This window comes from Thalassophryne amazonica, chromosome 18, assembly GCF_902500255.1.
Source record: "Thalassophryne amazonica chromosome 18, fThaAma1.1, whole genome shotgun sequence".
Classification (NCBI taxonomy): Eukaryota; Metazoa; Chordata; class Actinopteri; order Batrachoidiformes; family Batrachoididae; genus Thalassophryne; species Thalassophryne amazonica.
Window position 1 is genome coordinate 54,522,830 of NC_047120.1, and position 25,242 is coordinate 54,548,071.

At 45.1% G+C, this 25,242-nt stretch overlaps 1 protein-coding gene across 1 annotated transcript in view; it reads left to right on the plus strand.

The window, feature by feature from the left end:
• ntn2 (netrin 2) overlaps window positions 1-25,242 on the plus strand; it is a 99,070-nt gene that overhangs the window by 14,510 nt on the left and 59,318 nt on the right. Inside the window, exon 2 of the mRNA XM_034194336.1 lies at window positions 3,892-5,090. Within this exon, the coding sequence (XP_034050227.1) occupies window positions 4,037-5,090 (1,054 nt within the window). The 5' untranslated portion in view covers window positions 3,892-4,036. The remainder of the gene's footprint in view (window positions 1-3,891; window positions 5,091-25,242) is intronic.

The window sequence follows — 25,242 nt, forward strand, 5'->3', positions numbered from 1 at the left end:
TGTTAAACATTCTAGCAGTGTTGAAAGCAGAGACTTTCTAGCTAAAACAGATTTTTAGCAAATCAAAGGTCAGCCAGCTACACCACTGTGCTAACATCCCGGCAAAGCCTCGAGATCCAGGAGGATTTAGTGGAACTGGTTCACATTTTGACGTTTTATAGTGGCATAAAATAAGTATTACATTTTTAATAAAGGCCAGATTTTCATCAGAGTTTAGCTGTATCCAAGAGGACTGTCTGAGAAGACTGTTTAGCAACTCGTAGCATCCACTTGAGTAGGTGTACAGTGTGGGATTAAGCACCCATGTCACTGTTCTGTTTAAGATACACGTTCAGTTGCCAGACGCGCCTGACAGCACCAGACCCTGGAACAATCTCCCAGCAGGCCCAACAGCACTTGGTCCGGACCATATTTAGTCATCTAAACTTTGGACACAGATGAATACAGTCCACCACCTTATTCTGTCTATCCTTTCTTTCTCTCTCACTCTCATTTTTATGGCCTTTTCTTCAATTGCCTCCCTCCATCTTTGTCACTCCCTCTTTTTCTTCTACTGCTTCCATCTACCTCTCTTTGCTTAATCACCCTCTCATTTTTGCTTTATCACTCTGTTTCTTCCAAGATTAATATGTATATGTTGCGGACATGATGAGTGAAGCTCTTCAGCATCTTACCATGTCATTTAGGGCCTTCAGACGTTTTTTGAGTAAATGCTTTGGTGGAGCATGAGCATGGCTAAAACCTTTCAGGCCCGTCGGCCTTGTGATAGAATCACTACGATGACTGGTCCAAGATGGCGGCCGCATTTCTTGCGCCTCAGCAACCATTGCGGCATCTATTCCTCTTATGTCTGTGTTCATCTACCATCGGTTTGTGGCTTTTTCCCCACTGGGGAGATTTTTTTGTGCCATTTCCGGTTTGTGCCTTTGTCTACCATAGAGCGAGCCTCATGCTTAGCATTACTTAGGTTCACATCCCTATCAAATCTAAAGTTTGAGCATTTTTCTCTCTAGCTTCTATTTGCCATGTGCCTTTTCTGTCTCTGGGTTTCCACACTCTCTGTTTTTCTTATTAAACATGCTGATGAAGCTCATCCCGGATGCTAATGAGTTGCTAATTCTATCAGTTGTCTCCCCGCTCCCTCCCCAGTGATTGTTTTGCCCGCCAGCTACACCACAGTCAGCCTTTGATGGAGTGCCTTGGCTGATGAACCCATGTCTCCGTGTCCACTTTGACCTCATCGTCCTCAGACATTTGCCATTGATCAATGTCCTCATCTGTCCCCGGCAACTTCCACTGTGACCCATACATGTGTGAGGATACTCACGGAAAAGGAAATTTCAGCAATGTGAACCTAGTCTGACTTGCACGGCATTGTTCAGTTTATACATTGTCATTTTGATAAGCCACTAATTTTGTAATGTATTTGAGTTTGGCATCATAACCAATGTGCCAGATATTGACTACTTGTCATAACCCTGAGCATTGCATACCAGTGGGGAAAGGTAGCGATGTAGGCATTTGAGGCACAGGTTAATGGGTTAATGGTGAGAGAAAAGTGTCTCTTTGGAGGGTCTGGTTGTACTTGTGATACTGACAGGAGGTTGACTGTATGAGCGCGTCATCATACTGCATCTCACATGCAACCATCACACAATGCTTGAGTGTATGTTGCCTCTGTTAATGAAGGTATACATAATACTCCCTGATAGTGCTTGATAACAACACTGCAGTTGCCCATAAAATCCATGAATGGAGCTGCAAATGTGTATTGGCACTTGTCTACAAGTCAAGTACTTTCATGTCTATCCACTGGCATCATACCTACTCCCTTGTCACTTAGGTGTGGTGCACTGATGCCAAGAGGTGTGATGATTTAAGCTTAGCCTTTACCATAGCCATCACTCTAAAGTTACCTAACCGATCCTTGACAATAAGCCCCACCTAAACCTTACCCTCCCTTCAACCTAGCAAAAACTGTTCAACTTTTAGACCTCAGCACCTGATTAAGACCCAATCAAAGCTGCACCAGCTGTGGTACAACCCCAACACAATCAAATATTCCTTGTCTGAGTGCATCCTTTTATCTACAAGAAGGGCATCTTACCCCCATTGAAGGGGTATCTTACCCTCCTTTGAAGGGGCATCTTACCCCATTGAAGGGGCATCTTACTCTCCATTGAAGGGGCATCTTACCCCCCATTAAAGGGGCATCTTACCCCCCATTGAAGCGGTATCTTACCCTCCTTTGAAAGGGCATCTTACCCTCCTTTGAAGGGGCATCTTACCCCCCAATGAAGGCGTATCTTACCCTCCACTGAAGGGGCATCTTACCCCCCATTGAAGGGATAACTTACCTTACCCTCCATTGAAGGGGCATCTTACCCCTCATTGTACTTTCTCCAAGAAGGAAAAATAAGAACAAAGAGTGATACAAGCTTTGAAGCCCATTATTGCGTATCCACGAATTATGTAGCGTGAGGTGGATGAGACTCTACCACTCTACCAGATAGTCTGACACAGGATACTTTTGTGTTTCATGGAGGCTGTATCAGAACTGAGCATTAAGGACATTTATTTCCCTTCCACTTGTACCTCCACTCCCTCATTGTTTTATTGCTGTGTATAATTCTCGTCACACACTTTGCCTTTAACACCCAGTCTGGTTGTGTGGATAGGCCAAATGGCCGGGGTAAGCACTTGAGCACTGTAGAGTGGCCCTATTTATCAGGCATTTGGGCTCTTTTTTTTTCTTCTTTATTGAGAGTTGGTAGCTTAGGCCGCCACACACCAGAAAAGAAGGAAACTTTTGTTTATCAGACTCTCTTTAAATCCCGTGTCTGCCTTCCCAGCTTGAACAAAGTGGATAGAGAGCTGGTCTTTTGCTTGAGAAGGACGAAGCAGGATGCTGTAGTAGGTGCAAGAAGAGGGCAAGTGAGCGTAGGAGGATGTGGGTGTGATTCATTGTAATTTTTTAAAAAGGGTTGCGATGCCTTCTTTACCCCTCCGCTCTCCGTCCTGAAACAGGGCTCCTTTAGATTTGGCACCAAGGGAAGTGAAAAGGGATTAGGCAGCTAAAAGCCCTCAGACCATATGCATCTCTTTTGTCTCTTTCTTTGGCCCTCAGCTTTCTCTCTTTCTGCACCTTCAATATTCTTTTTGGGACCAAGAGGCCCCTTTTTCAGCTGTATGAATGATGTCCAGGTACCTATCTTGACCCAGAGATTTCAAAAGGGGCTTGAATAGAGTCTCGTCGCCTCTGCTTCTGCTAATGCTGACTATAATCCTCAAATCGCTATCATGTTTGGTGAATTTTCCAGTTCGCTGACTGAACATAATTTCTGCCTACTCTGGGGTCAGCGTTGCGACTTGATATTGTAGAGTCACAATGGTTGCTTTCCTGTCAAATCCCTGCAAATTCCTTGTATATAAAACAGTTTCCTTTTTATTAAGAGACTGGAACACTCACTTTTGGTCAGGGTCACATACGGTCCACCGCTTCGCGACGTCACTGCAGATTATAAAGTGACTTCTGCCATACTGCTGAAGCATGTCCAAGATGGTTCGGCCCGTTTTGACCTGAATGGATGTATTGAATGAGAGGCTAGCATTGAAATTCAGGAAGCAGTCACTTGCAGCCACTAATGTCTCTCTTTAAATGGTCACATCCTTTCTCATGGGCCCCCTTTCTAACTGATTTATGTCTTGACCGGCTTTTAGTTAATGAAAACATCCATTAAAATTGCACCAGCTCGTTTACTGTTCTCTAACAGGGTGTTTATTTTTAAAAAGGATTTTTTTAACGAAGTAAAATGTAATATATCCTTTTTTGGCCAAAATGTGTCTATGTTCATGACCTTGATCTTTTTTATTCCTGTCTCTCTGTTACAGGAAAAACACCTGTAAGCCAGAAGAAAAGGGTCACTGAGCTCAGAGTCTTTTTCCACTGATACCCATATTGAGACATTGTACCCACACCTACAGGCATACACACATACTCCCATTAACGAACCTAGAGACTGGCCCTCGGAGCAGAATGAGGGAATCCTGGAGGTGCCTGCTGGGCCTGTGCCTCCTGGCATGCTCAGCTTCCATTCACAGTGCCACCAATCCCTTTGCTGGGCAGCAGACTCCTCTAGACCCTTGTTACGATGACACAGGAGCTGCCCGCCGCTGTATACCCGAGTTTATCAATGCTGCCTTTGGCAAGGAAGTGGCAGTGTCCAGCGTCTGTGGTCGACCACCATCCCGTTCCTGCAGTGTGGTGGAGAGAGGTGAAGACCGGCCTTCTGTGCGCACGTGCCAAATCTGCGATGCCGCTGACCCTCGGCGCACCCACCCTGCTTCCTACCTCACCGACCTCAACTCGGCCCACAATCTGACCTGCTGGCAGTCAGAGAATCTGAACACCTCTCCGTACAATGTGACTCTCACCCTTTCACTGGGTAAGAAGTTTGAGATCACCTATGTCAGTTTACAGTTCTGTTCACCTCGACCGGAATCGCTGGCGATATACAAGAGCATGGACTATGGGAAGACCTGGACGCCCTACCAGTTTTACTCCTCACAGTGCCGGCGTATGTACAATCGCCCCAACAAAGCAGCCATAAACAAGCAAAACGAGCAGGAGGCCCTGTGCACAGATGGTCACAATGACCTCTACCCCCTTTCCGGAGGGCTCATTGCTTTCAGCACCCTGGATGGACGGCCATCAGGAAAAGATTTTGACAACAGTCCTGTCCTCCAGGACTGGGTGACTGTCACTGACATTCGTGTGGTTTTTAGCCGGCCACAGCTACCCAGGGAACTGGGACTAGGGACACCTGGAAGCAACAGTGGGGGTAGAGATGATGACCCCATGGCAGTGACATCAACACTGCCAACTTATTTCTACGCAGTAGGAGACTTCCAGGTGGGAGGGAGGTGTAAGTGTAATGGACATGCCTCACGCTGTCTGAAAGATAAAGAAGGTAAACTGGTATGCGACTGCAAACACAACACAGAAGGACCCGAGTGTGACCGCTGCAAACCCTTTCACTATGATCGACCATGGCAGAGGGCCAACGCTCGTGAAGCCAATGAGTGTCTGCGTAAGTGTTTCCTTTTATCTATCAGTTTTTATGTGCTTTAAGCTTGTTTCTGTTGATGTACTGTAATGCATAAATAGCAATTCAAGTAATTTTATTTATATAGCACCAGCTCACAACCACACTGCCTCAGTGTGCTTAACATGAGTAAAGTCGAACCTTTCCAATCCTCTTGAGCAAGCACACAGGTGACAGCGGTAAGGAAAAGCTCCCTCTGGTGATAATGAGGAAGAAACCTAAAGCAGACCATGCTCAGAGGGGTGAACTGCTGCTTACGTCATTGTAACAGGTACAAGGTTTTTACACAATTTACAAGAATTTCTTTAGAAACAGAAAACAGAAAAAAAAACAGAAGAACAACAGCAGAGTCTTAAATTGAAATTAAAAAGCAGGGTCTTTAGTCTCTGTGCCTCCAGGTCGTGAATAGGTAGGTCTCAAATAGGTAGGCCTTCCTGAGGTCAGTCCGATGCCCTAGGGCACAGGGCCAGCATCCATTAAAGTGCTTCCTAGTGCCTCAGACAGAGAGAAAAACAGCAGAATCAGTCGTCTGGAAATAACTGCACCAAAGGCATTAATTCATCAGCAGTAAATCAACAGGGAAGAAAGATTCCTAAGGTGGTTGCCGGCAGCTAGCCCTGTCCTTCACTAGCCTACCCAGAATTTAGATGTAGTGAAATCTGTTCCGCTGCTAATAATATGAATTTAAAGGAGAGGAAACATAATTCTATGCTACACTGGTATGCTAGTCATACAAGAGGGAGAATAGATGCGACTTTAGTTTGCACTCAAATATCCAGCCCAGTGTCACGTTTTTTTTTCGTGCTGCCGTCACGAAATGAGTCAAATTTTCGTGATTTTTTTGAAAATAGTAAATAAATGGACTGCATTTGTATAGTGCTTTTCCATCTGCATCCAACACTCAAAGCATTTTACAAATAATGCCTCACATTCATCCCGATGTCACTGTGCTGCCATACAAGGCGCTCACTACACACCAGGAGCAATAATAAGATAATAAGACAATAAGACAATAATAAGACCTTGCCCGGGCCCTTAGTGATTTTCCAGTCAGGCTGGGATTTGAATTGAGGATCTTCTGGTCTCAAGTCCAATGCCTTAACCACTAGACCATCACCTCCATCATTGTTTTTTTGCTGTGTATAATTCTTACCTCACTATTACTAACCCTACTCCCACCCCCAACCCTGACCTTAACCACCCCCCCACCCCCCACCCCGCTTCACTTTTAATTTTGTGCAGCCATCACGGAATGAATTAGAATTAATTTGTGCTGCCGTGACGAAAATGAGGCGCTTTTCAGACACAATATCACAAACCAACAGATTAATGTATATTTCATGCTGCTGAATCACAACTTGCTGTGAGACCAGGTTGGAATATCCGGCCCACTTACTGTCAAGACATCTAAAACAAAAATGAACAGATTTCAGTAAAAATGGTTGGAAAACAGCTCTTGGAACAAGGAAGAGTTGTTTGGATACAAGGCAGATGCAGTACTTGTGTGGGCCGCTGAAGAGGAGGTACTGCTGGCCCACCACCACCAGATGGCGCCCTGCTTGAAGTGCGGGCTTCAAGCACGAGAGGGCATCATAGCAACCGGGAGTGACAGCTGTTACTCATCATCAGCACCAGCTGTCACTCATCCACATCACCACCACCATAATGGCTGGACTGCAATTCCACCTCCCCGCCGAGAAATCAGCAACCTTGGAGGTAATTTCTCTGCTGAATTTAAACTGACTAATAGTCTGAACTTCTTTGCAGCCGTTTTCCTGTGGGTGTTGCCTTATCTGTGGGATTGGCATTTGGTGTGATCAGCGACGGCTTCGCTTCACACCCCAACCAGATAAGTGGTTAGACAGGAGCTGCACGAGTGTGTGATTGGAGGTGGAGGTGCTCCCTCCTTACAGAACACAGACTGTGGGATTGCCGAGTGTGCGTACTCACACTCACCTGTGCTGTTTCTGTTCAACGTTCCAAGCGTTGGTTAATGACGTCTTGCAGGACTTCCTGCATTGGTTTGTCTTCGTATATCTAGACGATATACTCATCTTTTCTCCGGATCCTGAGACCCATCTAGCATGTACGTCAGGTCCTACAGCAGTTGTTGGAGAACCGGCTGTTTGTGAAGGGCGAGAAGTGCGAGTTCCACCGCACTTCTTTGTCCTTCCTGGGGTTCATAATCTCCTCCAACTCCGTCGCCCCTGATCCGGCCAAGGTTGCGGCGGTGAGAGATTGGCCCCAACCAACAAACCGTAGGAAACTGCAACAGTTCATCGGTTTTGCAAATTTCTATCGGAGGTTCATCAAGGACTACAGTCAGGTAGTTAGCCCCCTGACAGCCCTGACCTCCACAAAAGTCCCCTTCACCTGGTCGGATCAGTGCGAAGCCGCGTTTAGGGAGTTGAAACGCCGGTTCTCGACTGCACCAGTTCTGGTGCAGCCCGATCCCAATCGCCAGTTTGTAGTTGAAGTGGACACCTCTGACTCAGGGATAGGAGCCGTGCTATCCCAGAGCGGGGAGTCCGACAAGGTTCTCCATCCATGTGCCTACTTTTCCCGCAGGTTGACCCCGACCGAAAGGAACTATGACGTCGGCAACAGGGAACTTCTTGCGGTGAAGGAGGCTCTTGAGGAGTGGAGACACCTGTTGGAGGGAGCATCGGAACCTGGAGTACATTCGGACCGCCAAGCGTCTGAACCCCAGGCAAGCCCGCTGGTCACTGTTCTTCGGGCGTTTTGACTTTCGGATCACCTACCGCCCCAGGACGAAAAACCAACGATCTGACGCCCTGCCCCGGGTGCATGAAGAGGAGGTCAAGACCAAGCTGTCAGACCCGACGGAAACCATCATCCCCGAGTCCACTGTCGTGGCCACCCTCACCTGGGACGTGGAGAAGACCGTCCGGGAGGCCCTGACACGGAGCCCGGACCCGGGGACAGGTCCGAAGGACAAATTGTACGTCCCACCAGAGGCCAGGGCTGCAGTCCTAGACTTCTGTCACGGTTCCAAGCTCTCCTGTCATCCAGGAGTGCGAAGGACCGTGGCAGTGGTCCGGCAGCGCTTGTGGTGGGCGTCTATGGAAGCCGACGTCCGGGAGTATGTCCATGCCTGCACCACCTGTGCCAGGGGCAAAGCCGACCACCACAAGGCCCAAGGCCTCCTCCAGCCTCTGCCCGTGCCTCATCGCCCCTGGTCTCACATCGGCCTGGACTTTGTCACGGGCCTCCCGCCGTCCCAGGGCATGACTACCATCCTCACGATAGTGGACCGGTTCTCCAAGGCGGCCCACTTCGTGGTCCTCACGAAGCTCCCGACGGCCCAGGAGACTGCAGACCTCCTGGTCCACCATGTCGTGCGTCTGCATGGGATTCCATCGGACATTGTCTCGGATCGTGGTCCTCAGTTTTCCTCCCAGGTCTGGAGGAGCTTCTGCAGGGAACTGGGGTCCACCATAAGTCTCTCGTCCGGGTACCATCCACAGACGAACGGGCAGGCAGAGCGGACGAATCAGGAACTGGAGCAGGCCCTCCGCTGCGTGACCTCCGCGCACCCGGCGGCCTGGAGTGACCATCTGGCCTGGATCGAGTACGCTCATAATAGCCAAGTATCGTCTGCTACCGGCCTCTCCCCGTTTGAGGTGTGTTTGGGGTACCAGCCCCCATTGTTCCCGCTAGTGGAGGGAGAGGTCGGGGTGCCCTCGGTCCAGGCCCATCTGAGGAGGTGCCGTCGGGTGTGGCGTACCACCCGCTCTGCCCTGCTCAAAGCCCGGACGAGGGCCAAGAACCATGCAGACCGCCGGCGTGCCCCAGCCCCTACGTATCAGCCTGGGCAGGAGGTTTGGCTTTCCACGAAAGACATTCCCCTGCAAGTGGAATCCCCGAAGTTAAAGGACAGATACATTGGACCTTTCACCATACTCAAAATCCTCAGTCCAGCCGCAGCTTCACTGCGGATACATCCGGTTTTCCATGTGTCACGTATCAAGCCTCACCACGTTTCACCCCTCTGTACCCCCGGACCGGCGCCGCCTCCTGCCCGGATCATCGACGGGGAGCCGGCTTGGACCGTGCGCCGGCTCCTGGACGTCTGTCGGAAGGTCCGGGGGTTCCAGTATTTGGTGGACTGGGAGGGGTATGGACCCGAAGAACGCTCCTGGGTGAAGAGGAGCTTCATCCTGGACCTGGCCCTCCTGGCCGACTTCTACCGGCGGCACCCGGACAAGCCTGGTTAGACAGGAGCTGCACGAGTGTGTGATTGGAGGTGGAGGTGCTCCCTCCTTACAGAACACAGACTGTGGGATTACCGAGTGTGCGTACTCACACTCACCTGTGCTGTTTCTGTTCTCTGCCAGCAATACCAGGTCTGACAGCTGGAGACTGTGACCACCTGGGGACCCAGGACTTGGCGGCTCCGGTGTTCTTCAGATCTGTTGGCGGTGAGGGCCGTGTGGGATCTGGCTCGGTTCTGGACGGGCGTCTCCTATCCTCAAGCCTGCCCACACGTCACCCAACGTGTAATTGACTATAGTCCCAAACTGATTGTTGTCTGTATTCCGTTGTGCACAATTTACAACATTAAATTGTTACTGTTTGGCTTATCCATTGCCCGTTCTTTTATGCCCCCTGTTGTGGGTCCGTGTTCCTACACTTTCACAACAGTGCTATTTTTTTTCATTGATTCAAGTCCAACCTTGCCCCATTCTCCAAGTACTGGTACATCTGGAGCTGCTTCAGGAAGGGCATCTGGCATTAAAGTTGTGCCAAACCAACATCTAGGTCTGCTGTGGTGATTCCAAGGAAAATGGGAGTAACCAAAACAAAAACAATGAAATATTTACAAAAAGTCTCATATTTGATTTTTGCAAGAATAGAAATGTTTGGACATTTCAAATGAGATTTTCTGCTGGCTCACAACTCAAGAAAAAAAATGCACTAAACACTAGATTTAAAAAAAAAATCAAAGTTGTATTGTGTCTAAACTTTTGCATTGCATGAGATATCTAATTTAACATGATCTCTGCAAAATTTAAGATTGCTTTATAAATTTATAAGAAACTGATTTTGTTTTACAAAATGGCCAATTTCACTATTACAAACATTAACGAAAAGTATTCAGAGTCCACAGGTGCAGTGTTGCCAAAGTTACTTTGAAAGTTACCTTATTAGTTACATTTTACAGTTACTTTATACATAGTAATGTAACTTGGTTACTCTTAAGATTGATAACTCAAAAAAGTAACTATTAGTTACTTTGATGATTACTCAATCTTAAGAGTAAGTAGAGTAAGACCAAGTTAGATTGACTTTTTTAGTTACATTACTCATTAGTTACAAGTTGTTGGCAACTGCTAATAAAGTAACTTAAAGCTGCTAATGAAGTAACTGTATAAAGTAACTAAAAAAGTAACTTTTCAGAGTAACTGTGGCAACACTGATCTCGAAGACATCACAGCTTCTCGATTCTTCCTCTTGGTGAGATTTCAGTTTCCAGGAGAAATGTAGAGCAGTCAGTGGGATAAGAAGTTTGGCAACCAATATTTAAACATTTCAATCCCCAGCCACGGTGCCTGTCTGTGTCCTTCAACAAGTCCAGCCAGCTGTTGTTCTTGTGTGGGGAAGTAACCTGCATCCCTTGATTGTCCTGTCCAAGTGGGGGAAGAAAGACTGTTCCTACCGCAGGAACTCATAGGGCATTTTAGGGAGTCCAACACCATTGCTTGTGTCTCTACTGCAGGGACCGCCCCTGAAACACAAATTTCGGGGCCTTTTTTTCAAGGGAGAGATAAGTCCCTGCTCCAGGGTAGGTACTTATGAGTGGCCCTGAAACACTATTGGGGTCGGAGTTCAATGCCAATATGCTGTTAACTCACGCAGAAGTAGAGGACATTCCACAGAGCCATTAGCAATGTATAATTTTCCAAATAGGCAATCGCAATAAAGAGAAAAGCACCACCTATCTTGGGTCCCTCCATCATATTTGGAGGTGTGCTCAGAATTTATAGTGTAGCTAAAACTATATATATTTGAGACATCGGGGAAGTAGGTTTGAATGGTGGAAACAGATCTCTAGACCAGGTGTATCCAGCTCTAGTCCTTTAGGGCTGGTGTCCTGCAACTTCTAGATGTGTCCCTGGTCTAACACACCTGAATGAAATAGCTGAATGACCTCCTCAGTATGCAGTCAAGTTCTCCAGAGTGCTGCTAATGACCTCATTAATTGACTCAGGTGTGTTGAAGCAGAGGCACATCTCAACGTTGCAGGACTGCCCTTGAGGACTGGACATGGAGACCCCTGCTTTAGACCCTCATCCAGTAAGCGAAGTGCACATCTCGGGTTGCGCAGTGTATTATGGGTATGCTAAATTTTTCGCCTACCAATCCACATTCAAAGATGGAGGAACGCAGTGAGGAGTGCTATGATTTGGACCATGTCAGCTGCTGGAAAGTTGACGATTTAAAGCGTTTTTGTAAGCTCCGCGGATTGCCTGTTACAATCAGGACTGCGTACGGCAGTAGAGAGAAACGGAAAGAAGAGCTGGCTCCCCTCGAGTGTGCTACATTGGTATAGAAACTACAGTTGGTGCCGACAAAGGAGGAAGAGAGAGCTGCTGTCGAAAATGACCAGTCCTTGTTGATAGTTGGAGACAAACAAATTTCTGACGCCTTGAAGGCAACTGACGGGTGGTTAGATGAAGTCCAGGGTCTGAAACTGTGGATATTATGGAATATTTGCTAAGCAGGGATGAGAAATCGCGACTCCACTGGCTTTGAAATAACTACAGGGAAGGTGGATCTCACATGTAACCTCTTTGGTGTCATGTTTGTTTTGATAAGATGACAGACATACAATAATATGTACATGCATGCAGTTTGTTTATAGAACATGTCAATATTACAATATTACGCGCCACGTCATTCATGGCGTGATATTACAGTCATAAGCCGATGCACGAAAACGACGCCAACAACTACATTATTATTCGCAGGTTCAGGATATTGACAAAATAAATGTGTGCAAGAAACTTACAATTTTAGTCCGTCTTTTATGTCCGTCTGGATCTTTCTTTTCTGTGGGGAAATTGTATAGAATGAATAGAGGTTTGCAACCACATTTCTTCTTCTTTCCGTCTTTGGGTGGACTCGTCGGAGCCTTGCAATCGTGTGTTTTCAGCCACCTTTCAAGCCTATAAATTCCGTTCGAGCATTTGAAAACAGCACAGTGCACACCTGTCATTATTGTATGCATCGCTTAAGCCTTAAAGCCTTTGAAACAATCCCTGTAAGTCTTAACTTTCACAGTCTGCTAACGCTACCGTATACGAAATTCAATGGTAGCCGTGTGTGTTTGGTGATTGGAACCAGCACCACCAAAATACGGCGGAGGAACCTTTTGGGCATAGCTTCACTCGGGCATGCAACACTCTGTTCTTGTGTTCTTGGTCACACTGTGTTCACAGTAAATAAACCAAATTAAACACTACAGTTGTGGAGGCATGCAAACCCTGAGAGTCAGTGACCTCTGCTGATCAGCCTCAAACTGTCAGAGGCTAATTAACAGGGTTGCCAGAACATACCGGATTAATTTGTGTTTGTCCAGGTGAGGCAGCATTGAGCTGGCAGCCCCACCCTTACGGTTTGCTTCCCATCAGCCTTCTTTTCTTGACTGCTCATTTCCAGGAAACTGCTGCTACTGCTCTCAACATAATCATGTTTTCTGGACTCGTCTATGAAAAAGTCTTTTTAAAAAGGAAGTCTAAACAGCGGATGACAAAAGCTCGAGTCAATGGCAAGCGGCTCCAGCAAAGTCATCCAAGAATGCTATTTGGCAGCGTTTGCTTTTGACCTCAAGACGTGCTCGGAAAAAAGTCATTTTGACACACTCTGGAGGTTTGCCAACTAAAATTACAGCTATTTTTGTAACTATAACAGATTACCTTTATGCAAGATTTGGGTTGTTCTCAAAGAGTAGGAGCAGAGCTCTTGGCTGTGATATTTAGCCCACATGTTCATTACATGGCTGTGCAAACATTTTAAAAACAAGCCCCGTTAGTCATGTTTTCAGCAGAAATGTGGCCTCTAATAGCTGGAAGTTTCTTTTGTGGTAATTCTCTAAACAGATGTAGGTGCCACCTCATTCAGGTCAGTTTTGCTTGTCTCAAAAAAATAATTGTTAATGTTGGAAAATAAAACCATATTACACATTACTGTCCTCTTTTTAACCTTTTCCCATAATGAAATAAAATTGCAGGCAAGGAGAGAAAAAACACAGGAGTAGAACTTTGAAAAACAGTGTATATTTTTCTAACATGTTGTAATTGCTCAGTGAGTAGGCCTGAGATCACATTTAGTAGTGAACAGTGCCAGATCTGTTTAAGGGGGGACAGAGACTGACAGAGCCAAAGGAGGAACACACACTAGCCAACAAATTTGCTCAATCTCAACTCTGAACTCCTTCATGCAAAGATGACCTTTTCCTGTTTTCTCAGCTCTCCTTGACACTCCTCATGCCAAGCTCAGAGATACAGACGTGCAATCACCTAGACCTCGTCTGCAATATCCTGCTAATCCCCCCGTGTTCCAGCTCATTTCCGAAATGTTACACCCGCTTCCCATAGGTCTCTTCTCAGTGGGATTGCTATATCATTTTTATCCATGATTCCTGGACTAAAGATCTCTCCACACTGGCCAACCCAGATGACTTAATCATGGGGTTGTTACAAGGCAGTTAAATCCAATTGCATGTTGCATGCTATACCTGATCACATATCCGGACACACCAAACCAGCTCCAAAAGCCTCTTTACAGCTTATTCCAGTAGAATCGCTTCCAAAATAGCCTCAAAGTAGCAGGAGAGTCTTTAAAAGGTCTCTCCGGTGTATGTTAAAGGCTAATCTTTAAATGCCCCCACCCCTTTATTGATTCCTTCAGCTTGCTTTTCCTTGGGGATGACGTACAAAAACCAAGACGGACCTTGCTGTGAGCCCTGAGGCACGTCACCGTCTGTAAAGGTGTAAGAATTTAGACAGCGAAGTGTGCAAGAGTGGCATGTTAACAGAGAGGAGGCATCCCGTAGGTGTCATCAGACACTTCCACTAGGCAGACGGGGGTTGGGTAATGACCTGAGTGGACTGGGTCATGATCCTTTGTGGGATGATGACAAGGTTAAGCTGACAGGGAGATGATTTGTGCATAATTAGGAATTCAGAGTGGTATTTCAGACCTTGCCTCAAAGCCTTGTCATTTCCACTAAAATAAAACCCTGATTTTGATTATTTATATAATACTGGGTTCTAAGGTTTTTAAGCTGATAACTCTCGCTTTCCACCCGTTAGCAGTGACATGAACACTGTCCCCTACAGACGTGTTTTTTTGCGGGCCTTTTTAAATGTTTGACATGTGTTGCACAAAGATTACACTCTGGGCTCTTGGCAAAGTCATACTGTCTCCAAACGTAAACCATGCTCGCACCCGCCCATCTGCTGTCTCCGTCACAATGAATCCTGCCTGAAGACATCGGTTTACAAATCTCCGCTCTGGTAGTCTGAGAGAAAACAGCCTCGTAAAGGAGCCCGTCTGTTTGTATTGAGGGAGACATGGTGGAAAAAACTGATTTATCAGCCCACACTTCAAGCCACAGGGTAGAATAAGGAAACAGACGGATAAGGGCTATATGGTTACTGGTAGTTACGGCCTTTTGGCTTTTTTTGCTGGTGCGGCCGATGCCATAATGTAAATAACCTATGTTGACTTAAAACGTGAGACGGTATACCATGCGTTAATAGAGGCTGCCAAACTCTTCGTGTAAGATGAAGAGGGCTCTTGTAGAGTCAGCAACAGTGTGACATCCAGAGTAGATGATAATTTATGGTGGTGTAGCAGCTCTCTCTCTCTTGACTGCTTCGCCAACCATCTCGGCTGTTGTTTGGCCGTTCTAATCTCGGGCCTTTCCACTTTGTCATTTGGCCTACAGGAGTATTGCTCCAAAGTGCTATGAGCCTTGGGCCAGACACCATCCATCGCAAATGGACCCATCAGGCCAGATCCGTTCTCAGTGTCGCAGCAGGCGTGAAATACACAGGTCATGTCAAAACTGTTTTTGCAGTGGGCCGATTTGTTAGAAATGCAGGTGAACTGCAGTCGACGGCAAATGCTGGTGTTCCTGCTCTGGCACGGCGTTTGGCTGTGGCACTGAATAATTTGAACAGTAAATTACAGAACATATGTGACCCAATAGGGAGTAAGTGATACAGCATTCTACCTTGGAAAAAGGAGTCGTGTTTGCTTTTAAATTAAATCAGTTATTTGACTCCGGAAATTCCTACAAATCAGTTACTACGTTAAAAAATGTTATTAGATCATGTCTGCCACACTAATGAAGCTTTAGAGCAAGAGGATGGTGAAACACCACAAAAGATTATTTTTTCTTTTCTAGGGGAGAAACTTGCGGTTTTTGGTCAGCTCAATCCCCCCCCCATCGCTCCCCCCCCCAACTATTTTGCAGAATTAGGGTGACACTGACAGATGGGTTTCCTCGGAGTGTGATCCAGCAGAGGTGTACATGTGTGTCGGAGGACGAGTTCAGCCAGGAATACATACTGAGTAACCAAGCTTGGAATGAGGCTTCAGATCTGTACCGTACTACGGAAACTCTGCCGACCACAGAAGCTGAACTCTCTCTCCGTTTCACTGCTTTTCCCCTCTCTGACATGTGGCAGATGCTTATTTGATGCTGATTAGAATTTCAAAATAGCTCTTTCACGGCATTTTCCACCTCCTCTCCACATCTCCCAGCAAGGGCAAGCAGAGGTCAGGCCTACCTTCAAGTCGGAGACCAGATTTGTTCAGGCATTTTTTGTTAGGTCCAGTGATTGAGAAATGACCTCATCCTTAGACACAAAACTAAGGGTCCATTTTGGAGGTTGGACCATTTGGGTAACAGTAGCAGCCCCACATTTGAACCTTGACCAGATTCTTTCATGATCTTTGTTTTTATCAGTAGAGCAGTCAGTCTATCGAAATACATACAATTGATTCATTATAGAACAGTGACAACACTAGAGGTTTGTTTTTGGTTTGGGAGGTGGGGGTATGAATTCTGTTGTTCAACAAAATAATTTGCCATCAATGGCCAAATATGCATTTTAATATAAATTTCAACAGAATACTACATGTGCACATTTTGACCAGTCTAAGGCACATCTGTGCAGTAATCATGCTGTTTGATCAGCATCTTGATATACCACAGCAGCCAGGAGGCTAGATTATCTTGGCAAAACTTTAGTGCTCTCTAACACAGATTTGAACAAATTTGTGAGAAAACGTTTTAAAAAAAATAAGTCCTTTGTGTGCACAGAAGAATTAATATAGCTTTTGCTTCAACTCTTAGAAAAATTAGAAATTGGAAAATAAAGTATATATGTGTCCAACCCAGTCTCACGGATTGTCGTGATTCAGCAGCGCATAATATACATTAATCTATTGGTTCGTCATATTGTCACGAAAAGTGCAAAATTTTCATCATGGGAGCACAAATTCATTCTAATTCATTCCATGGTTAGTAATAGAGTAAAAAAACAACCCCGTCACAAAAATCTGAATCATTTCGTGACAGGAGGACGAAAAAAAAAAAAACGTGAGACTGGGCTGATGTGTCTTAGGTTACGCTCAACAAGCAGTGGTGGCCTTGGTGGCCATCAGACCTAGTCTTAGAAAATTAAAAAGAAAAAAACAAACAAACCTCATGATAAGATGATAACAGTGTTCTATGCAACAAGCCCAGATGTACATACGAGGTCTGTCCAAAAAGTATCGGACCTTTTTATTTTTTGCAAATCCATATGGATTTGAATCACGTGTGATTGCATCAGCCAAGCTTGAACCTTCGTGCGCACGCGTGAGTTTTTTCACACCTGTCGGTTGCGTCATTCACCTGTGAGCAGGCTTTGTGTGAGCAGTGGTCCACCCCTCTCGTCGGATTTTTATTGCGAATAAATGTCTGAATGATTTGGAGAATTGTTGCATCAATTTTTTCCAGAAACTGAGAGAGATCTCCAGCTGGACACCATTCGGAAAATTCAGATGGCTTTCAGGGACGATTTTATGGGGATTACACAGATTAAGGAGTGCTCCAGCCGGTTTAAAGACCGCCCACAGCTGCTGAGAGCGCGCTGCGCTCCGAGCGCCGATCGACAGGCTCAAACCCCGCTGAAACAACCAGATCATTTCCAACGTGAAGGCTTTGTTGATCCGGGATGTCGTCTGACTTTCACAAAAAGGCAGAAGGCGTGGATATCAGCACTTTTTCGGCACATTCTACTGTTACAGGAGTTTTTTTTCATGGAAAGAGAAGCGGAGGATTGCCCCACCGTGCCGCTCATGGCGCGGGACAAAACCACCTCCGTGTTGGTCTCACAGGACGGCTTTCAGACGGCTTCCGGTTGCTTTTCAGTCGTGTGAATATCCGAGAAATTGAGCATGAGCTGGACATGCCCCAACATGTCCTGTGAGGCTTCATCACGGTGTTGCTTTGCGCCATGCCGCTCCGTCCTGACGCGCGGAATTCCTCCGCACGTCTGTCTCAATGTGCCAAAAAAGTGCTGATGTCCACATCTTCCGCAATTCCTGTGCTAGTCAGATGACATACCGGATCAAGACAGCGTCCAGTTTAGAAATGAACGGCACATTCCACTGTTACATGAGTTTTTGTCATGGAAAGAGGAGCGGAGGATTTCCGCGTGTCGCGGCGGAGCCGCATGGCACAAAGCAATGTCGTGATGAAGCCTCACAGGACATGTTGGGGCATGTCCAGCTCATGCTCAATTTCTCGGATATTCACATGACTGAAAAGCAACCGGAAGCCATCTGAAAGCCGTCCTGTGAGACCAACACGGAGATGGTTTTGTCCCGCGCCATGAGCGGCACGGTGGGGCAATCCTCCGCTTCTCTTTCCATGAAAAAAACTCCTGTAACAGTAGAATGTGCCAAAAAAGTGCTGATGTCCATGCCTTCTGCCTTTTTGTGAAAGTCAGACGACGTCCCGGATCAACAAAGACTTCACGTTGGAAATGATCTGGTTGTTTCAACGGGGTTTGAGCCTGTCGATCGGCGCTCGGAGCGCGGCGCTCTCAGCAGCTGTGGGCGGTCTTTAAACCGTCTGGAACACTCCTTAATCTATGTAATCCCCATAAAATCGTCCCTGAAAGCCATCTGAATTTTCCGAATGGTGTCCACCTGGAGGTCTCTCACAGTTTCTGGAAAAAAATTGATGCAGCAAAGCTCCAAATCATTCAGACATTTATTCGCAATAAAAATCCGACGAGGGGGGTGGACCGCTGCTCACACAAAGCCTGCTCACCGGTCGAATGACGCAACCGACAGGCGTGAAAAAACTCACGCATGCGCATGAAGGTTCAAGCTTGGCTGATGCAATCACACGTGATTCAAATCCATATGGTTTTTGAAAAAATAAAAAGGTCCGTTACTTTTTGGACAGACCTCGTAGTAGATGGCAGACAGCCTACATGTAGCTTCAGCCACACCTGCTCCTAATTTCCATCATCCCCTAGTCAATCAGCAGATGGCAGACACGTCTATGGGATATTACATAAGCCAAGCAAAGTTATTTTTTGGATTGATGTGGTACATCAACATTAAACCATGTCAAATCAGTTTATTTTGATTATGCACCCTTTTAACCTGGTGAGTTACATGGTGTTAACAAACTGCAGGTGATGCACTTCGCCATTCACTCACTGCATCTTACAGGGTACATGCCGAGGCAAAGGCTAGGACAAAAATGATATGTAAGGAGCATGAATTAAAGCAATATGATCTGCAAATCCCCACGTATCATTTACATGACTAGTAAAAGTGTTCAGCTAGATGTATGCTGTACAGTTGGACTGAACATTTCAACAGGTGTAGAAAGCAGAGCTAACTCAGTGGCGGGAGTAAGGTTGGGCTATAAACCCCTGAGTCTGCTATGGTCAAAGACAACCCAACAAAAATGGTCGGAATCACCGTTTTCAAAGTGTGGGAGAGTGAGCCCCTCTCAGAGAACAAATGAATAGCTGCCCCCCTTCCCCCCACACACACAACACACATACACACAATTTTAACATCTTTGTGTGTTTCTTTTTATTCTTTTACACATTAAACACATTTTAAATATATTTGTGTTTTTAAGGAACTGTCTATGCATTTACACATTTTACAGCCTTTGTAAACATTTATACATATTTTTAAAGAACTTTCTATTCTTTCACACATTTTACACCCTTTGAAAAGGGTGTCATATTTTAAACATCTTTTTTTTAACACTTAAGCATCTCTGTGTGTTTTTAAACGTCTTTGACATAACAAACACATTTTAATATAAATAATATTAATTAAACGTTTATACATATTTAGTCTCTCATCTAGCCTCACCTCTTGTTTAGTGTGAGCAATGAGTCTGGGTCTTTGATGCGCACAGGCGGCTGATGCCGGTGACACCCACTGAACGGTACCCCTAAAAATCCCCCCCAATGACGCAGTTCACGGATTAACATGTCGTTTCTGCTTCAAACTGCACTCCAGTCATCATCTATCTCAGCGACAGATATCTGAAGCTTTTGCACAACAATCATTGCCACATAAATTCGGCATTATTTCACCATAAAAGGCGGCAGAAGCGATCAGAGCGCTGAATGAGCTGCTTCCTGATGCGTTCACTGCGCATCGGACATTTCAACGTGTCACAGAATTTTACCTCGTTTCTGCCTAAAACTGACTTTAGAATGATTTAAAAGGTTTTACCTTTATCATCTGATTGTTAATAATCCCATTAGTCCATTAGATTGCTGTGGGTGAAGAGACTCCATCTCATATGTGCTGCTGTGGTCCAAAATGACGCATGCGCAGATGCAAAAGGTGGACCGATTTTTAGGGGCAGATCATTCGGTCTGATACACCTGGATGCATTGTGGAGAGGAGCAAATGAAGATCGTCCTCTACTTTCTTCTTTGTTTGGTTGCCCCAAACTCTGTTTTCTCGCTGGTAGATTTACACACTAAAAATTTATCCATTTTGCTCCTGGCATGTTAGCTAACAATATTTTTTTTTTGTTGGTTAACACTGTTTACAATTATTTTTTGCACTTCCCCCCGAAGAACTCTGGCACCCCCCACGAGGAGCACGTCTCACAGTTTGAAAACCACTGGTCTAAAAACATTTAAACACGGTAAATTTCAATACTGCCACCTGTCCCTACAGAGCAACATAATATGAAATTCAGTGCAATGCCAAATATGGACTGGCGTGGATGAAAAAAGTCATTGATATTCCATCATGTATGTGCCATATTCCAACGTTCCCTAATTGACTTAAAGACTCTCCCGTCCTCGCCCCTCCCTCCTCAGCCGCCTGTCGCTGGAGGCTAACGGTGACCCAACACTTCAATTAGTTATAGCGTGACACACAAATGACTATGTGTGCACGTATGTTTAGGGAAAGGTGGGGTTGGGGGCAGCGAGAGAAAGTGGATTTGAAAAACAAACCCGTGCTTTCCAATAATTACACGGCTACAGAATGTTGTATCAACAGTTCCGTGAAACGAAGCTTCAGCAGTGAGCGGGGTGAAAGTCTGAGTTTACGGCAAACCAAGGCGACAAGCATGAGGTGTCACTTATTTTCTGTTTGTTCAGGTCTGTTCATATGTATTTGGACATCTATCACAGCACATTAGAGCTGAAAGTAAATAATGAACATGAACTCGTTACACAGAATGGAGCTTTAATTTGGGGTAATTTCATCCAAATCAGGTTTTCATGGACATACGCGCGTTATTATTCATACATTATTGCATTGACAGATCATCACATGGGAGGTGTTGACTTGATTTCAAGTATGACATATCACTTGGAGTTGAGGTAAATTATTCAGTAAGAAATAACAAAGCTTGAAGAATACCAGTGAGGGAACAACCAAGACACCTACAACTACTCTGAAAGCATTAAATGCTTCAGTGGCTGTGACTGGAGACTCTGCACATGCAGGATTTTTTTTTTTTTGCTGTTACTTCACCAGTCCCAGGTTTATGGTAAATTGGCTCAGAAAAAGCAGGCTAAAAGGAAAATATTAAATCAAAGGTAGAGTTTGCCAGACAGCGCGTGCAAAACTGTCGCCAAGATTTCGTAAGTCTGTATATCCACTCTCTAATCGCAGCAAATTAAATTTAAAAGTCCTCTAAAGTTGTCATGGGTGGCTTGGCAGCTTTCAGTTTCAATTTATTTAGTTTATATAGCACCAAATCACAACAAAGCTGCCTCAAGGCGCTTCACACAAGTAAGTAACCCCTAGAGCGAGCACACAGGCGACAGTGGTAAGGAAAAACTCCCTCTGATGATTTGAGGAAGAAACCTCGAGCAGACCAGACTCAGAGGGGGTGACCCTCTGCTTAGGCCGTTCTAACAGTAACAAGGTTTTTGCAAAGTTTTACAGAGCTGAAGAAACACAAAACAGGAAATCAATACTTTCCAGTTAAGTTTAGTTTGTGCATGTCAGTTAAGCTTTGACATTCATTCTTGGAAGATTTAGCATACTGTATGAGCCACACTCTTCTCACTGATTGATTTTAAGGCTTGAAATAATCTTTGAACTTTTCTCTGCTGTCATCAATGACAAAATGAGTGTGTTACACACACTTGGCTGAGAAACAGTTCAGCAGCCAATTGTCCAGAAGGGGACGACGTATAGAAAGGACTCAAATTATATTACCATTTTCCTGATTTATAGCTATAATTACCCTCAAATTGATTGACATTCTGAAGTACAAACTCAAAATTCATTATGTGCTTCCAACTCTGGTATGTTGTGAGAAAACAATGTCAATGTCCAAATGCATATATAGAAGTATAACTGTAGATTCATGGGAGCCCCAAGAAGTTGCCAGCCAATGCACTGCTACTGTGAGCACTGTGCAGAGCTGCGGCAGAAACATGGAGTTTTTCCCAGTGAGAATTGGTGTACATCAGGGATGTGTTCTAGATGCTACACTGTTCAGTTCTTGCATGGGCTGGGTGTCAGGTAGGGTTGTGAAAACCAGCACCTTTGGTACCTTTGAAGGTTTACTGACCATGAATTTGCAGACAGTCCTATGATCTTTGCAGGATGTATGGATCACCAAATTGTCACACTTGAGAAGCTGTGCGAGGAATCAGGGTTCTGTGGTGTGAAGGATGTGCTAAAGCATAGCACCAGTGCATGCTCCCAGATCTGACCTTTGCATGTTTTGAAGGACATGAAAGACCAGTGACTACCTTATTCTGACTGTAAAAACATATTTTAGTAGATGTGATTGGTTTACGCTGACAGTATTGGAGTTTTGAGCCCCAGCCAGCCCATAAAAGGTTTAATTTGTCCAACATGGAATTGATGCTTGTCTCATTCAAGCTGTTAAGATTCTCTGGTAAGCAAAGAATATGTGTAAAACAATGTGAAAGACCATTAAAGCGTCAGATATCGGCAGTAATATTAGATGGGTTAAAATGCTGGATCAGGGGAAATAACTGAGGCATCACCTTCCTTGCCTTTCCACATATGTAGAAGCCACATGTACTCTAATAGTGCGATGTGGTGATTCATGCTGTTGCCAAAGCAAACTGTTGGAGCTGTAGCATGCCCACCCTGCCTGCCAGGCTGACAGCCTTTCCAGGTTCCCTTCAGTGCTTTCCCACAGATGGTTGCAATCAGCTCCCAAGGTGCCCATCACTGTGGGCAGTTGCTTCCTTTCTGTCTTGTGAAAGGTGATGATTACGAATACAAGGTGGAAATTGTTTCCTTGTTTTGTTTAATAAATGAACAGTGATGGCCACCAAATCTAGGCTTTGGAAGTGAAATAAACTGACAAACAGGCTCATTTAAAGATACATGCAACATCAACCAAACCTGCTCCTAATTTCAATCATACATGTGATAATAAGATTATTTCCTGTAACAAGCTCAGACATGTTCAGCAGTCCAACTAGATGTAACTTCTATGACCCCTATTGCAAATTCCCATCATCCATTGAAAATGCAACAACCATCCAGCAGGTGGCAGTGTTCATCATATAACAGACACTCACTTCTTACTTTGACCGGTTGGTCATCGGGGTACAAGGAAGTCAGAGATGTTTTTCTTAGACAGGTGAATGAAGTTGGTAACAGACTTGTCATTCCGAAACTCTCAGTTCGTCAATTCGTAGCTTCTTCTAGTGGCTATTGGATCTGGATGCACTTGGGTAGCCCTGTAAAATGGTCTTGGAGAGTGTGTTGCTTCAGAGCACATGATCAAATCAGCAGGATTTCCTCCATTTGACTATTAGTCAGGTTCACATTGTTAAGGTACTAGCTTTCATTAAAATTGTAAGATTTGCAAAAGTATACATTTTGGAAAAATGGCAGCAATAGCCAATCAGGAAATGGACGATTCCATTTTCTTGGAAGCCACCATGGTGGCCATCTTGCATTTATACTAATCTCCACAAAATTATAATAAAATTACTTAACAAATATACTATGAGGTGTACAGGCGTTCATATTGTCCTGCTAATGATCTTATCACTCAATAACAAACTGTTGTGTTTTTTGTTGTTCTTTGGATGATATCTGTAGCAGCTGGGGGAAGCTGGTGGTCTCCTTGAGGGGGGCTCCACTCCCGTATACAGTGCATCTGGAAAGTATTCACAGCTCTTCACTTTTTCCACATTTTATGTTTCAGCCTTATTCTAAAATGGATTAAAGACATTTTTTCTTTAAAAATTCCACACACAATACCCCATAATGACAATTTGAAAGAGTTTTTTTTTAGCTTTTTGCAAATTTATTTAAAAAAAAACCCTAAGAAATAACGCATACGTAAGTATTCACAGCCTTTGCCAATGAAGCTCAAAACTTTCTACTGATCATTCTAATTGGAGTCCACCTGGGGTAAATTCAGTTGATTGGACATGATTTGGAAAGGCACATACCTGTCTACATACATCAAGGTCCAATTGTTGACACTGCATGTCAGAGCACAAACCAAGCATGAAGTCAAAGGAATTGTCTGTAGACCTCCAAGACAGGATTGTCTGGAGGCATAAATCTGGGGAAGGGTACAGAAACATGTCTGCTGCTTTGAAAGTCCCAGGGAGCACAGTTGCCTCTATCATCCATAAATGGAAGAAGTTCAGATCCACCTGGGCTCTTCCTAGAGCTGGCCACCCATCTAAAACTGAGCGATTGGGGAAGAAGGGCCTTAGTGAGGGAAGTGACCAAGAAAACGATGGTCACTCTATCAGAGCTCTAGCATTCCTCTGTGGAGAGGGGAGAACCTTCCAGAAGGAAAACCATCTCTGCAACAATCCACCAATCATGCCTGTAGGGTAGAGTGGTCAGACGGAAGCCACTCCTTAGTAAAAGGAACACGGCAGCCTACCTGGTGTTTGGCAAAAAGCACCTGAAGGACTCTCAGACCATGAGAAACAAAATTCTCTGGTCTAATGAGACAAATATTGAATTCTTTGGTGTGAATACCAGGCGTCATGTTTGGAGGAAACCAGGCACCATCCCTACAGTGAAGCATGGTGGTGGCAGCATAATGCTGTGGGGATGTTTTTCAGCAGCAGGAACTAGTCAGGATTGAGGGAAAGATGAATGCAGTAATGGGCAGATACATCCTGGATGAAAACCTGCTCCAGAGAGCTATTGACCTCACACTGGGGCAACGGTTCATCTTTCAGCATGACAATGACCCTAAACACACAGCCAAGATATCAAAGGACTGGCTTCAGGACAACTCTGTGAATGTCCTTGAGTGGCCCAGCCAGAGCCCAGACCTGAATCCGATTGAACATCTCTAGAGAGATCTGAAAATGACTGTGCACCGACGCTCCCCATCCAACCTGATGGAGCTTGAGAGATGCTGCCAAGAGGAATGGGCAAAACTGCCCAAAGATAAGTGCACCAAGCTTGTGGCATCCTATTCAAGAAGACTTTAGGCTGTAATTGCTGCCAAAGGTGCAACAACAAAGTATTGAGCAAATGGTGTGAATACTTACCTTCATGTGTTTCCTTAGTTGTTGTTTTTTTTTTTTATAAATTTACAAAAGTTTCAAAAAAAAACTTTTTA